Source organism: Strix aluco, chromosome 14 (assembly GCF_031877795.1).
Source record: "Strix aluco isolate bStrAlu1 chromosome 14, bStrAlu1.hap1, whole genome shotgun sequence".
NCBI classification, from domain to species: Eukaryota; Metazoa; Chordata; class Aves; order Strigiformes; family Strigidae; genus Strix; species Strix aluco.
This window is the reverse complement of record NC_133944.1, coordinates 23673227-23687329: the sequence shown is the minus strand read 5'-3', so window position 1 is coordinate 23687329 and position 14103 is coordinate 23673227. Positions and strand designations below refer to the sequence as shown.

The 14103-nt window shown below is 53.1% G+C and overlaps 1 protein-coding gene across 2 annotated transcripts in view; it reads left to right on the top strand.

Moving 5' to 3' along the window:
* CSNK2A2 (casein kinase 2 alpha 2) overlaps positions 1–13071 on the top strand; it is a 28066-nt gene extending 14995 nt beyond the window's left edge. Inside the window, exons 5-12 of one of the 2 annotated variants that reach the window (XM_074840094.1) lie at positions 3742–3801; positions 5981–6064; positions 7176–7286; positions 7497–7598; positions 7924–8024; positions 8717–8865; positions 9058–9151; positions 12625–13071. In XM_074840094.1, the coding sequence (XP_074696195.1) occupies positions 3742–3801; positions 5981–6064; positions 7176–7286; positions 7497–7598; positions 7924–8024; positions 8717–8865; positions 9058–9134 (684 nt within the window). In that variant the 3' untranslated portion in view covers positions 9135–9151; positions 12625–13071. Of the gene's footprint in view, positions 1–3741; positions 3802–5980; positions 6065–7175; positions 7287–7496; positions 7599–7923; positions 8025–8716; positions 8866–9057; positions 10576–12624 lie in introns of those variants that run through there. The other variant, XM_074840093.1, reaches the window with a different exon arrangement.
* Positions 13072–14103: the final 1032 nt, after the last annotated feature.

Here is a 14103-nt window from a genome sequence, read left to right as displayed (position 1 = left end):
TGTCCTGACAGCAAGAGTTGCTCACGAGCTTGGATGTCTCCTCGGTTGTCTGCTTTCTGGCAGTTTCTTTCCTTCAACATTTTGCTTAATGTTAATACTTTCCCCCCTTTGCCCATTCAAATGGCAGGATGCTGTTCATGTCCATGCACCCATGAAAATGGCTGCTGGGTTTCCTCAGTTCTTCGTGCACGGGCAGAAGCTGCAGTTCTGTGGGGCCTAAGCTATGGCTGGGGACAATCCTGGGTCAGGAAAAAAAAAAAAAGCTTATATTCCATGTGGTTTGGCTATTTTTAAATGATGGTATAAACAGGAGACTTAGGTGATACCTCCCTAGAGCTGATTACATTTTCTTAAATTTACCCAGCTGGGTCCTTTCTGAAAGTGAAAGCTGTGTACTCGGATGATGAGTTGGAACTAGACTAAATGCATATGCTGCTGAGTGAGGACAGCAGCTTGTGTACAGGGCTCGTGATTCTCTTCAGATTGGCTGTATTATTTGTCACCTGTGAGCACCCAAGCTCAGTCCTCTGCCTTAAATGATAGCTGCACTGCAGAGCCACGCAGTCAATTCAGTAACCATCAGTGCAATTAAATGTCTTTTGCTAATTGGTTTCAAACTAGAAATGAGGTGCAGATCCTTCAGCTGTACCTGGTACTGAGCCTTTCCTTGCCCCAGAGAGTCAAGTCCCTTGGGAAAGAAGGGGGCAGAGCCAGGTCTCAAGGAGCAGTTCTAGGTTGTGTTGGCTATTTCATCCTTAAAATGCACTAGCACATTTGCAGCTGAAGAAGAGGAGATAGGCAAGAAAGGTGAGCAGTGAAAGGTTGCTTCAGGGTGTTCAGCCTGTTGGAGTTGGGGGAACAGTGGGCTTTTGAGTCAAATCTTCCACTTCGCCTGCACCTCGGTGAATTTTCAGGCCAAGTTGCTGTGAGAGGAACTGCAACAGGGGAGGTTCAGACTGGACATTGGGAAAAAATGTTTCCCAGAAAGAGTGGTCAGAGAGTGGAACAGGCTGCCCAGAGGGGGTGGAGTCACCACCCCTGGGTGTGTTTAAGGGCCGTTTGGATGAGCTGTGGGGGGATGTGGGGTAGGGGAGAACTTTGTAGAGTCGGGCTGAGGGTTGGACTCGATGGTCCCAAGGGGCTTTTCCAACCTGAGTGATTCCGTGAGAGAAGTGTGTGCATGGGTTTTATCCTTGTACATTCAAGGTTAATTTAAAAAATAGTTGTTTCCCTGTATAGCTGAAACAGAAGTGTGAAAGATTCTCCTCCCTTGCATGGCTGCCAAGGCTGGGATGCTTTGGGAGCTGTTTCCTTTTCTTTTGCTGCTGCCTGTCCTGCATCCCAAAGCAGCATCTCTCTCCTCCGACAGCTCCTCGCAGCCACCCTGTTGCTTTGCAGATGCTGCTTCCTGCACGTAGCCAGCTGTGTTGCCCACTCAAGGGAGAAGAATAAGTGTTTAACTCCTGTCAGACCCATGGAGAGGGGAAGCATGTGTCTGCCACCTCAGGCACTAACAGGATTAGTTTACGATTGGTTACACGATGTGTGCCAAATTATCACGGAAAGCTGGAGAGGGGTAGAGGCTGCCTGTGGGTGAGTTTGGCCTTTTCCCGTGCTCTGTATGGAGAAAGGAGACCAAACCAGGTCTCCAAGGCCTTGTGTGATCCTGAGTGCTGGCAACTAGCTGAGCAGATGTTGAGCTGGGTCTGAGTGATCCCCACAGTGATGTTTCTGATGGTTTTGCTCTGAAGAACCAGCTGTAAGAGCAGAGCATGGGACGTGTCTGCTCTCCCCTGCTAGGCTGGGCAGAGGGGATTTGGAGCCCACTGTCAAAGCCTTCTGGGGGCAGCTGCTCTGCAGGACCCACTTGCAGTGGAAACCTTGGCTCTGTCCTTGAAAGCCTTCTGCGTTCATCAGCTGCATGGAGCGGGGCTGAGCATGCTCCTGCAGAGGCTGTTTCCCACAGCAAGCAGAGCCTGGCCACTGCTAGCCATGCTGTTGGCCTTGGCACAGAGAGAGGGTCAGAGGTGCTGGGTTTTACAGGCAGCGAAAGCTGGGTGCCCGACAGCTGCCTCTGCTGAAGGCTATGAGTCGGAGAACCGACAGCATCATGGGCCTGAGAAGAAAGGCATTGGTGACCCCCTTCCATCCCCTCCCTGCTTCCAGGCAGTGACAGTCAGAGGAGCCAGGGAATGGGGAAAATGGGGTCTAGCCTTGTTCTGCTACTGCCTCTCCTGCCCTCCTCCTTCCCCAGGTGCATTGGTGTTGCCAGGTGAAGTTGAACAGGGTATTGATTCCCAGAAAGACATGTTTTAAGCATCTGTGTCTCCCTATCCTGTTTGTTACCTAAGCAAGCCATTTAAACAAACTCCTGGAAGGGTTCCACTGTCCTCTGCTGGCCCTGGGTCCTGCATCAGAGCCATGCGCAACCGGGTCAGGAAATCTATCCCTGCTGTAGCTTCTGGCTATGTCTTTTTTGCTTCCCTGCTTACTTGTCTGCCTCAGTGGATTGCTCCGAAGTGTTAGGATCATCCCAGCTAAAGCTCTGCCTGCGTAAGTGACATTTGTATGTTGTCAGATGATTTCCCAGAGCAGTACTGAGGGTGGTGGGGCTGTTTGGAGCTGGCATGGCCTGGAGGGGACCTGGGGCCAGAGCTGTTTTCTTGGAATGTGAATTTCAATCCCTCACTCTGGGATTTTTCCTGAAGCTGCCAAGTGGTGCCTGTGGTGGACAGCTGGCTCCACTGCTGCTGCAGTTGGTGATTTGACTGAGCTGTGAGATGATCCTTGTTTGTTCAAAAGGGCAGAGGTGTCTGGTCCTACTGCTGCCCTGTGACTGTCCTTCCTTGCCCTGCCCTGGCGTCTCACCTTGCTTCCCCTGGCTGAGAGTGCAGCTCAACGAGCTCAGGCTGGCACCTCTGCCAGTGACAGATACAGAGCAGAAGGCAGATTTGGGCCAGTTGTGACCTGGCACGGGAGCAGCAGGATGATTTCTCCAGTGACAGTGCTGGTGGCACAGTGCAGGTTAAAGTGCACCCTGGATCTTTGTCATTTCCACACGAGTGGCTGCAGAAGGACACAGAGGAGAGGAGGGTGGCAAACCTGTGCTGGCAACAAGCACTTCCCTGAGAGTCTGAGCTGTGCTGTCCTTGGCCCCACAAGCATTTCTGTGCTGTTGAGTTGCATTAGTCTTTATCCTGGGATAGAGCGGAGCCTCTGCAGCCCTGAGGCCGTCTCTACTCTTCGTGCTTCCCCACCCCATGCTCCCTTAGGTTAATGTTTTCCTCTCCCTGCCCCACTTTGAGCCCTGGAAAGCCTTGCCTATGTGTTCCCAGCCTGCCAGCTCTGAAGGCTGTTATCCATGTTGTCAAGTCACCATGATGACTTTTCATGTGAACAGAGGGTCAAGATCGTCGGTGCCAACTCCAGCATGCTCTGAAGGGCTTGCTGTCTTCTCTTGGACAGCCTGCCTGTCTTCTGCCGGAAGGAGGTCGTGGCAGGTCTGAATGATCCCAGTAGCATTTCGTGGGAGCTTTTTCATCCTTTCTGGATTTCCAAGCCCTGGCAGGTCTGAGACCAGGACAGCCCTTGGCAGTGGCAGCATTCACAGGGGATCTGGAATGGGATCAATGATTGGAGGCAGGTGGGGTGCAGGAAATGAAACTAATCCAAATCTGGAATATTTACTTTTGTTTCTTTCTCTTCCCCCCTCCCCCCCCCCCCCCCCCCCATCTGTTTCAGCAACTGTACCAGATCCTGACAGACTTTGATATTCGGTTTTATATGTATGAGCTGCTGAAGGTGAGTGATACTGCACATGGCAGTCTGGATGGGGAGAGCAGGAGTGAGAGAGGCAGTAGGAGGCCCATGGGACAGTGCTACTAAGCGGTTATTTCTCTCATGTTCAGTGCAGAATCCATGTCTCAACCTGGGAAGGTTTGGGAAGAGATCTGGTAACCTGGCTCGTTGCTGTGAGGTATTACAGCCAAACTGGGGACCATTGGCCACCTCCAAAGAGTCACTGATTCCCTGGGGTCTGTTCTTTGCCCATGAAGCATTGTGGTTGTTAGTCGCCAGGTAGGGCTGTGCTTGGTCTCCCTGCATCTCTGGCACTGTTGGGCTGCTATGAGGAAAATCATCTCCCTCCCTGCCAGACCCAGTACAAGCACCAAGAGGTGTTTGCAGGGCTGGGGAACTGGGGACTCTTTAGCATGGGGGGAGAGCAGAAGAGAGGGGTTGCCAGCTCCAGGCTTTCTTCTGCTGCAGTATTCAAATGTAGCCCCAGAAAGTGACTTCTGCCCACTTGGTCTTAGACCCCCATGTCTCTGGGTGGGGGATCTAGGACATTTCAAGAGCAAGCTGGCCAGCTGGGTGCCCAGTCACAAAACCCCATGGATGTGGTCATGGGGAACAAAGCTTATGGTTATGCTGGCTGTTATAAGTTGATATAACACTGGTATTTTCCTCTGAGACCTCCCAGCTAAAACTTTCCCTGACCCTGTGACAAAGGGCAAGGAGTGCCCTAAATACCCTCTCTTAACTAGCCTAGCTTGCAGCTCCCCATGGAAATGCTCATGGAGCCATGTGGCAGATCTGTGAGATCTGTGAGATCTGCCTCTCCAGGGTCTCTGGCTGCAGGACGCAGCAGGCAACAGGGCATTAGGGAGGGCTTAACAGGTCTTGGCTGTTCTGTGCTGGCCTGCTGGAGGAGCAGCTTGGCTGTGTCAGGTCCTAGCAGGGCCTGGGGGCTTCTGGGCTGGCACTTTGCAGGTTCCCTGCCTCTGGAAATGAGTGGGACCGGCTGAGGCAAGCCCTTTGTGCTCCAGGACTTGGTGACTGCAGGAGACTTCCTGAAATAGATCTAGTGGGCTGGTGAGAGGCTTTCTTCTCTGCATCCCCAAGCTTGCTGCACCTGTCTGCAAGGGAAAAACTTCCTTATTGACGGTTGAAAGGAGTCAGGGGCAGCCTGGAATTAGGGTGGGAGGGGTGATGAGGGTTAGATGATACAGCCTTGGGACAAGCAAGACCCTAGAACAGCTTCATCCCTGGAGGCAGTTTGTCCAACCTGTTACAGATCTCCCGTACTGGAGATCCCAGGACCACCATTTGCTGTGGCTTCTGTTGGTTGCCAGGCCACGTGTCACTGCAGGGATATTTCCTGAGGCCTTGCTGTGATGGAAGCTGTTGCCTCCTGTGCTTCCCGCTGCGGCAGGGGCCCAAGGGCAGTGTTACTTCCTGGCACTGATGTCTTGGCTATTGAATGACTGCAGGCTGTAACCTCCTTCCATGCTGCTGGACATCTCCGAGCATCTGATAGATGTTGATGGATGGATCTCCCTCCCCCTCGGAGATGAGAAAACAACATTCTCACCCTCTCACTCAAGGGAACAGCTGCATGGGGGGGCGAGTGGTGCAAGGTCATGGAGCTGGAGAGCTTATGTGTGCTTCTGCCTTCCAAGCTTAAAGCAGCATCGCCTTCCCTCATGTGCTATCACTTGCCCTTTTGTAAGTGCAGGTTTGGCTTAAATGAGCAGGGCAGAGGTGACTTTCTAGCTTAACTGTGTTTTGGGACACAGGTGGAAAGCTGCACTGGAAGGCTACAAAACTGTATGCATGTAAGAATCATCCCTTTCTGGGGAAGAGAGTGTGACCTAGGAAGCACAGGGCTACCCAGGCTGGAGCACTGGGCTTGCCACCAGGTGGGACTCCTCTCTGCATCATGTTCCTCAAAGTCTGTGCAGGGGACATGGTTCTAGGACCTGTCACTGCAGTAGGACACAAGATCAATACAGTCATGTTGCCAGCTTGTCACTTCATCGCATTCAGCATAAGAACTAAAAACGCCAGTTTCTTGTGCCAGGATTGCAGCACTTCCTCGGCAGCGGGGCACTCTTGCTCCTGACCAAGAACTGTCTGTTGTATTGTTAATGCTGTGCCTGTAGTTACAGACGTGTCTAATGTATGTACGTGTGTCTGCCAGGCCCTGGATTACTGCCACAGCATGGGGATCATGCACAGGGACGTCAAACCCCACAACGTCATGATAGACCACCAACAGAAAAAGGTACTGTGGCACCAGGGCTTAGAAGCAGAGTTTTTCCAGGGAAACTTGAAACTCTGCCGCCTCGGTACCTGTAGCCTGTGCAGCTGTACTTACCCCTTTAACCTTCCTTTACTGGCTCATCTCCACTTGTGCCAGTGTCAGGAGATGGCCAAAGTCCCACTGAGGAGCACTGCACTGGGAGTCCGTAGCTTGGAGGTTGCTCTTTCCCCCCAGGTCATCCATGCTGGGTTTCTTTGCTGAGAGGAGCACGTCTGGACTGTTAAATCTCCACCTGGGGAGGTGTGGCAGGAGGGTGCAGAGGCCCTGGGCAGAAGAAGGGTGGCCTTGTCTGAAATACACATGGATATTTTTACATATGGAACATAAGCTCCTCCTGTAGTACAGCCTGCTTGTCTCGCAGTGGCTTCCTCACTCCTGGGGCGTGTTGATCACGGGAAACGGTTGTACCCAGCTCGCCACCGTGGAAGTGGACAGCACAGGAGCCTCCCCTCCCCACCATGGTACTTGCACCTCATCGGGTGCTGTGTGTACCTCTCTCCCCAGGGACGTGGGATTTGCAGCAGCGAATTAGTTGCTGGTCCACAGGTCCCTCCCTGTTAATCAGCGGTGGCTGTACAGGCCAGGCAAGATTTATAAGAAGGGGGAAATCTCTTACTAACATGCTGTCCTTCAGAAACACAGCAGGTCATCCATCCCTTGCAGGGTGTGGTGGGCCCTCTTCCTACCTCGTTTCCTGCTGTCAGCCCCCCGTTAAAGTCAACACTGCCTTTGACTCAGCCCCTCCTAACAGTGGGATAAGACAGCTGGCTTTTGCCTGTTCCCTAGTAAGCAACAACCTGTCTGCTGTGGCTGGTGGTGCCAGTAAGGAGCCAGTTGCCCAGCAGTAACAGTGTGCTTGGACTCAGGAGGCAGAGGAGCTCTTTAAGCTGAGCTTTGCCCCCAGATGGTGATAAGGGAAAGGGAAGAGCCTGACCAGAGCACTGCTGAGAGCATCTCCTGCATCCCGGGCTCCACGCTTGCATCACGGGATTGAGAGGTTTGGCCCGGGTGGCTTCACGTAACTGGCTCATACTGAGGCTCCTGACTCTGTGTCTCTTTATCGCATGTTCAGCTGCGGCTCATAGACTGGGGTCTGGCTGAATTCTACCATCCAGCTCAGGAATACAATGTCCGTGTGGCCTCTAGGTACTTCAAAGGACCGGAGCTCCTTGTGGACTACCAAGTAAGAGTCGGCCTTCTCCTTGCTAGCCAGTGATTCCACTTGTGGTTACACTTCGGCCACCTTTGGGTTTTCTGGTTTTGCCTGCCAGGGCACTGCCTGGGTGGGAAGGAGGCTGGTTGTGAAGTGAAAAGGCTGAGGTTGCCTGTGTGGTTGGGGAACCGGGCTGTGGTGAGTGTGCCTTTTCTGATGGCTTCTCCTTTTTCCCCTCAGATGTATGACTACAGCTTAGACATGTGGAGTTTAGGCTGTATGCTGGCAAGCATGATCTTCCGAAAGGAGCCCTTCTTCCATGGCCAGGACAATTATGACCAAGTAAAGACTTTGCTACCTGGCTTATTTCATGAGATGTTCATCACCACCTCATCTCTCTGTATAGTGGGGAGGTTCTGGGGCTCGGACCACCAGGCTGGGAGGTTGTTGCTACGTGATTAGTTAAGCCATCTGGGATTGTGCTTCACTGCCTTGTGCAGGAGACTTGTTTTCTGCAAATGTTGCAAAAACAAGTTTCAAGGGAGATACTCCTTCCATCCGGGATGTTTCCAGAAGTAGAGCTCTTAGATTTGGGCAGCTCTGCCTCTGCAAAAGAGTGGTGGCCTGCCCTTTTGCTCTGTCTCAACATGCCTTTTTTTTTTTCCAGCTGGTTCGCATCGCAAAGGTTCTGGGCACAGATGAGCTGTATGGGTATCTCAAGAAGTACCACATAGAACTGGACCCACACTTCAACGATATCCTGGGCCAGTAAGTGAAGGAGTGAAATGCTGCCTTTTTATCTTGTAACAGAGAGAGGAAGATAACCTGATGTCCATCCCCTTGAAGGACTCTTGGCAAAGGCCTGTTTTGATCTTCTGGGTCATAATGCTGCTTGCAGGCCTCCCATCTGGCTGCTCATGTCACCTCAGGAGGTCACTGAAATACAGGCTCTTTCCTTTTGCATCTGCCATGATCCACGAGCCATGTTTCTTCCTTCACCTGCTCACTGGCATCCTAGAAGTGGAAATGTAGACACTGGAGTTGGGTGTGGGCTGAGGGGCTCAAAATCTCCCGGCTGAGATTTCTGAAAAGGACAAGAGGTGGATGGGATAGTGAGGATGGCTTCTGTGAGGCTGGCTGGCAAGCCAGAGCACTTCTGGTCCTGAGGATGTCACCCTGCCTGCTGCATGCTGTTGCCTAGTCCCTGTAGACAGAAGGGAATGTGCAATATTGTGCCTTTCCCAGGTATAGAACATCCACACAACTGTGTACCTAAAGAAGAGGGTTTTCCCACTTTGACAAGTGCTCGCTGAACAGTAGCTTGTGCAAGGAAGAGCTGTAGGCAGCGTCCGTCACCGCCATCTCTTCTCAGAAGGGGATAGTGGCAGGTGACTCCCCTGGGACCTCTGGGTGCTGCTGTGCTGGTGAGAGGGGGGCAGTGACAGCTGGTCCCTTCGCAGGCATTCCCGGAAGCGCTGGGAGAACTTCATCCACAGTGAGAACAGACACCTGGTCAGCCCTGAAGTCCTCGACCTTCTGGACAAGCTCCTGCGATATGACCATCAACAGAGGCTGACGGCCAAGGAGGCGATGGAGCACCCCTATTTCTGTGAGTCTGTGGAGAAGCTGGGGCCAGCTGGCATGGAGAGGGGTCTTGAGTTCTGAGGCAAATGTCACTCTGTGAAAGCCTTAGCAGCTCTGTGGGCTTTGAGGGAAGTTTCTCTGGAAGGGTTTGCCGGGGTAGAGCTTCCGCTTTATTAAATGCTGTTTCCCCTTCCTGCCTGGTCTGTGTCTCCTGCAGATCCAGTGGTGAAGGAGCAGTCCCAGCCCAGCTCAGAAAACGCTGTGCTCTCCAGTGGCCTGACAACAGCGCGATGAAGACTGGAAAACGACGGGTAATTCAAGATGTTTACAAATAAAAGCAAAACCTTCGGTCACACAGTGAAGGGAAAAGAACCAAGGACCCCCCCCTCCTTCCCCTCCCCTTTATACTCGGCAGAAATCTAACCTGGGGGGGGGTCATAAACCTCAGTTCCTCTCTGGTGGTTGTGGTTAATGTAACTCTAACCCTGTGGTACCAAAGCCCTGGGCAAATGGTCTTGCAAGAGCTAAACATGTAGTGATATCCCCAGGGCTCAACACAACTGATTCTGGTTCACATCTCTATGGATCCTTCTCTTCCTTCTCAGTCCAGCCTTCCCCACCACGCTGGTGGGGACAAATTGGTCGTTCCACCATCAGCCCTTAGCATGCCTCTTTCTAAACATGCCTTTCTGACTTACAGACTCTGGATGAACCAAATTCAGGCTGGGGGTCAGCAGGTGCAACTCTGTTTTGAGGTCCAAGTCCTACTGCTCACTCTAGGCTTGAATTTGGCCCTTGAATTCCAGTTTCAATTGCAAATGCCAGGGCGGTTGGTGGGAGGGGGGAGGTTCAACAACAAACAGCCCGCAAACCCAGCAGCATCTCAGGATTGGTTTGGAGCATTAAAACGAAGTCACTGATCTGAGTTGCTGGGGAGAGGTGAGATCCCCCCTCCAGGTGTGTTTGACAAAGGCTGAGAAGAAACTCAATAGACCTGCTTTGGAAACTTGTGAATGTGAGGGCTGCGCTTGCGGCAGGAGAGGGGAGGGACTGTCCAGACTTTCCCACTGAGCTCAGGAAAGTCAGTGTTGCAAGATTTCTTGTGATAGGTGTGCAACCACGTACCTCATGACGTGGCTCCCATGAGAATTCGTGCCAGACGTGGACTTGTGCCAGAGCATCGCTCTGGAGCGGTTCAACCCAGCACCGCAGGATGGAGGAGCGGAGAGGAGGCCAGGGAGGAGAGCACAGGGAGGGGGAGGGATCAGCAACCAGCGGCGTGGTCTGATGGGGAGGGGGCTGTGCAGCTACTGATCCAGGACTTGGGATCCCACGTAGTGTTTTAACAAAGTCAGCCATTTGTTGAATTCTGGGGTGCCGATCCTGTTGCGGGGGGTGGGGGGTTCATCTTGCGGGTTCTTTCATCAGATCCCTCGATGGCTTTATAGCCCCACAATTCACGGTTGCCTCCTCTTCTTGTTCTGTGTGTAACTTCATCAAGTGGTTCTGGTGACACTCAAACCTAGAAGCTGGAGATAGTGTTTTCCCACCAGCACCTAAACACAGAATTTCCTTCTGCGGCATTGTTGAAATAGTTAATTTTTTATAAGGTTGCAATGTTTCTATTTGAAACATCTGTTTACATTCCATATTCCAATAAAATTCTATTGGCATCGATAGCAGGTCAATCCATTTGTATAATTCACTGAAACCAATAAATATCTATACGTCTGAACGTCTGCTGTCTCCAATCTATGGGATAGCCAGCAAGAGCGAGAGCTGAAGGCGCTGCCTCCTCGAGGAGGTCAGGTTGACTCTTCCAGCTCCTCTTGTCCGAGTATTTTGGGATCTCTTAGTCTTTGGTTGCAGTTCTTCATGCTGTGTCAGCCCCGAGTTTCACTGTGGCAGATTGTCTGTGCTTCCCCGGGGCCGCAGAGGTGGTGCAAGGCTTTGGGTACCACGTGGGGGTCGGCTGTTGTGGTACGTTGGATCCAAACAGCCAGTGCCCACGGTACCCGTCCCAGGCTGTGTTACACGGCTGGTCAGATGAGAAGTCACTGGTGCATGGCTGGAAGTTGGGGGTTCTCCATGTGCGCACCCCCACGCTTGTCTCCTCTCAGCCTGGCTGCATGGCTTTGCCTAAAGCTGTGCTGAGCAGGGAGTAGCTCTTCTTTCCTCCCATCCTGGGATGCGACCGGTGCACGAGCTCAGTTATCGGTGTCCAGGCTGAGGCGCTGTGCCGTGCCGTGGTGCCCTCGCTGGCATCAACTCTCCTGCAGATGCTGCTGAAGGTGTTGGCCAGTGTTTCCAGCCCTTTGTCCTTCCATCTGCCCCACCTGCAGGCTGCCTGGCCTGAGGCGTGGGGGTCTCTTGTGCTCTTAAGCTGTGCTAATACCAGCAGGGTTGGTTTGGGGTTTTAACATCAATTTCTGAACTGATTTTAAACATGTGCTGAATTACTCCATTGAGAAGAGGCAGGAGTGGATGTTTCTCATGGCCTGTCCAAGTTGCTGTGGGACAAAACTTGCCTGTTTTCCAGCTCTTGTGTGTTGGCATTCCCAGCTTCCAGAGAGCCAAGGCAGAAGAGGTGTGTGGGGGGAGAACAGGCTCAGTGTGAGAACTTTGATAGGTAAAAAATGTTGATCATTGTATGTGAGTGCTTGACAGCATCCCGACCTGATGGTGGAGTTTCAGGGTGGTGCTTTGGGAAGTATCAGTTCTGTAAACCTGAGTCAGAAATTCCTTCCTGGTACCCTCAAGCAGAGGAAGAGAGATGCTTTTCCCAGCGCGTGAAATGGGTAAACGGCTTTCCCTGGTTGCAGTAACCAGAGAGGCTGGAACAACCTGCCCCATATCTCCCCACATCCCTCCCCCAGCTCTAGGGTAGGATGAGCTGTGACAGATTCATCCTGGAGGGAAACGGCAGCTGAGCACATGTAGCCTGGGAGCAAGGAGGGTGTGGAGTCTCCTGATCCCAGGGTGGTGTGGATGCTTGGCTGCCGCTCAGGCCAGTTCCTCGCCACACCCACTAGCCCTTCCAGCACTCAGAGCAGGAAACCCTGCTTCCCTCTGGACCCTAGCAAAGCGTTGTCCTGCCTGTAGGGACAATCGGGAGCTGGAGAAGACAGTGTCTGGTCCTTAGGAAGGAAGGAGACTGGGGAACATGCATCTTCATATGCTTTCTCCTGGAGAAAGTTGGGAGAGTTCTGGAGCACGTCCTGGCCGTTCAGCTGGCCTGGCCCCAGCCTACTAGCAGAGGTAAAGTGGAGGTTTGGCTGGGTGCCTTGTAAGAGGAAAGGCTCAAAACCAGAACCACGGCAGCCACGGAGGGTTGTGGCAGGAGAGGGATGCAGTAAGCAACTTCCCAGGCTTGTCCGTGCCTGTTGCAAGTGTGCTGTGGCATGACAGCAGCCTTTAGCGGGACTAGAGGAGATGTTTGTGGCAGTGGAGGGAGACTTGACACAGGAGGTTGGGGAGAAAACGTCCAAACTTCTTGTCTGGCTGCCTGTGAAAGTGGTGCTCTGCTGGACTGCGTCTCTCCCTTGCCTCGCTTGGCCCTGCCTTCCCCTCCCACCCTGCCACCCCTCCCAAAGCAGGCTGAGGAGCCCCTTCTGTCCCCGCACCCAGAAGGCACGGAGGGTGCAGCCCGGCCTGGCTGGGAGCAGGGTGGCAGGACACGGGACAGCCTGCCCAGCCATCTCCTCGTCACCTGGGGTCAGAGGAGCTCTGTGTCGAGCTGGCAGTGTCCCGTGACGCTCACTTCCCTCCTCCCGTCTCTCCTCAGGTCTGATGCTGTTGCTCCCAATTTTCCATAAGCAGCATGGGAACCAAATCAAACGTCCTATCGGCACGTGTAGAGTGACGGCGGGCAGACTGCGTGCACGGGCAGGGCTGAGAGCGGGGCAGCATTCCTGGCTGGACGGCACTCGTGTCTTTATGACTGCAGCCCTTCCCTCCAAGTGTTAAAGGTTCTTCTGCCTTTGGTTGCTTGTTGAGCTCTTCCCGACCCAGAAAGCGTGGAAATGTGAAGGGTGTGCAAAGCAGTTCTTGGTCAGTTGTTCCTTCCTGCGGTCGGGCTGTTCCCCCCAACCTCTGGCAGACCCCGGTCAGCCAGCTTGCACCTGTGTTTGCCAGGGCGCGGGGGTGGCAGGGGGTGTAGTATCACAATGGGCAGTTCTCTGTTATAATTAAAAGAATTCTATATTGTTGAATAAAAGTTTTAAAAGAAGAATACGAGGAGGAGTATTCAGCGGGGAGGGAGCTGTGGGGCAGGACCAGCCACACTGGAGAATGCTGGCAGCATGAGCCGTTTCTTGTGCCCTGCTAGGACAGGCTGGGCGAGGCGAGCAGGAGGAACTAGTTGTACAAAATCACCGTCTGCAGAGGCAGAGGAGACACTTGCCACCTTTGGGGGTGTCCCTCCACAGGCCCCCACACTCTTCTGGAGGTGCCTGCCTGGGTGGTGGCCTGAGTGCTAATGCTGGTACCTGCTTTTCCCAGCCCATGGGGCTTGGGCATGGCTCTGTCTCTGCACTCCAGGAGCTCCCACCTCTCCCTCTTTCTTGGGCTGAGACTCTGCTCCTCCTCCTCCCCAGCACGGTCACTGCAAAGCCCTGAGCTTAGAGCTTCTGCCTGTGGACCTCTGCCCTGAAGGAGTTCCCCTGCAGACATGGTGCTTCACTGGCAGCTCTCGGGAGAGCCTGGTTGGAATGCTGGTGGTTGTCCAGTCTGTCCTCTGCTCTTACATGTTAACAGACCACTTGAAACTCTGGTCTAAAACCCTCCAGCTGGACTCTGTATGACTGTACACATTCATTTCTCTTCTGTTGTCCCATTCCTTCACTGCCCATGTGTTTTTCCCTACACAGTTTTCCCCTATAGTGAAGCTGCTCAGCCTAAGCGTACCTCTGAGACAAGGCTCTTGACTGGGAAAGGCAGACCCGTTGCCAGTTCCCAGGGCAAGGAGCTCAGATGAAGGGAGCTGTGGGCTCCTGCTGGAACGGTGCTGCTCTTGCCCAGCCCTGGGCAATGGCCAAAGTGGAAATGCAGGAGTGAGTCCTCGTGCAGAGCCTGTGAGTGGTACAGGTGGGAATTTGCCAACACCGTCTTCAACACCTGGAGATGTGCTGATGTGGGGGCCAGATGTGGACACGAACATCAGGTAAGTTCAAGCTCCTGGTGCTGTAAGGCAGGGCTTGGCCCATTGCTGAGGCATGGTGTAATGATAGCCTTGTATCCAGGACTGTGCTCATCTCTGGCGTCA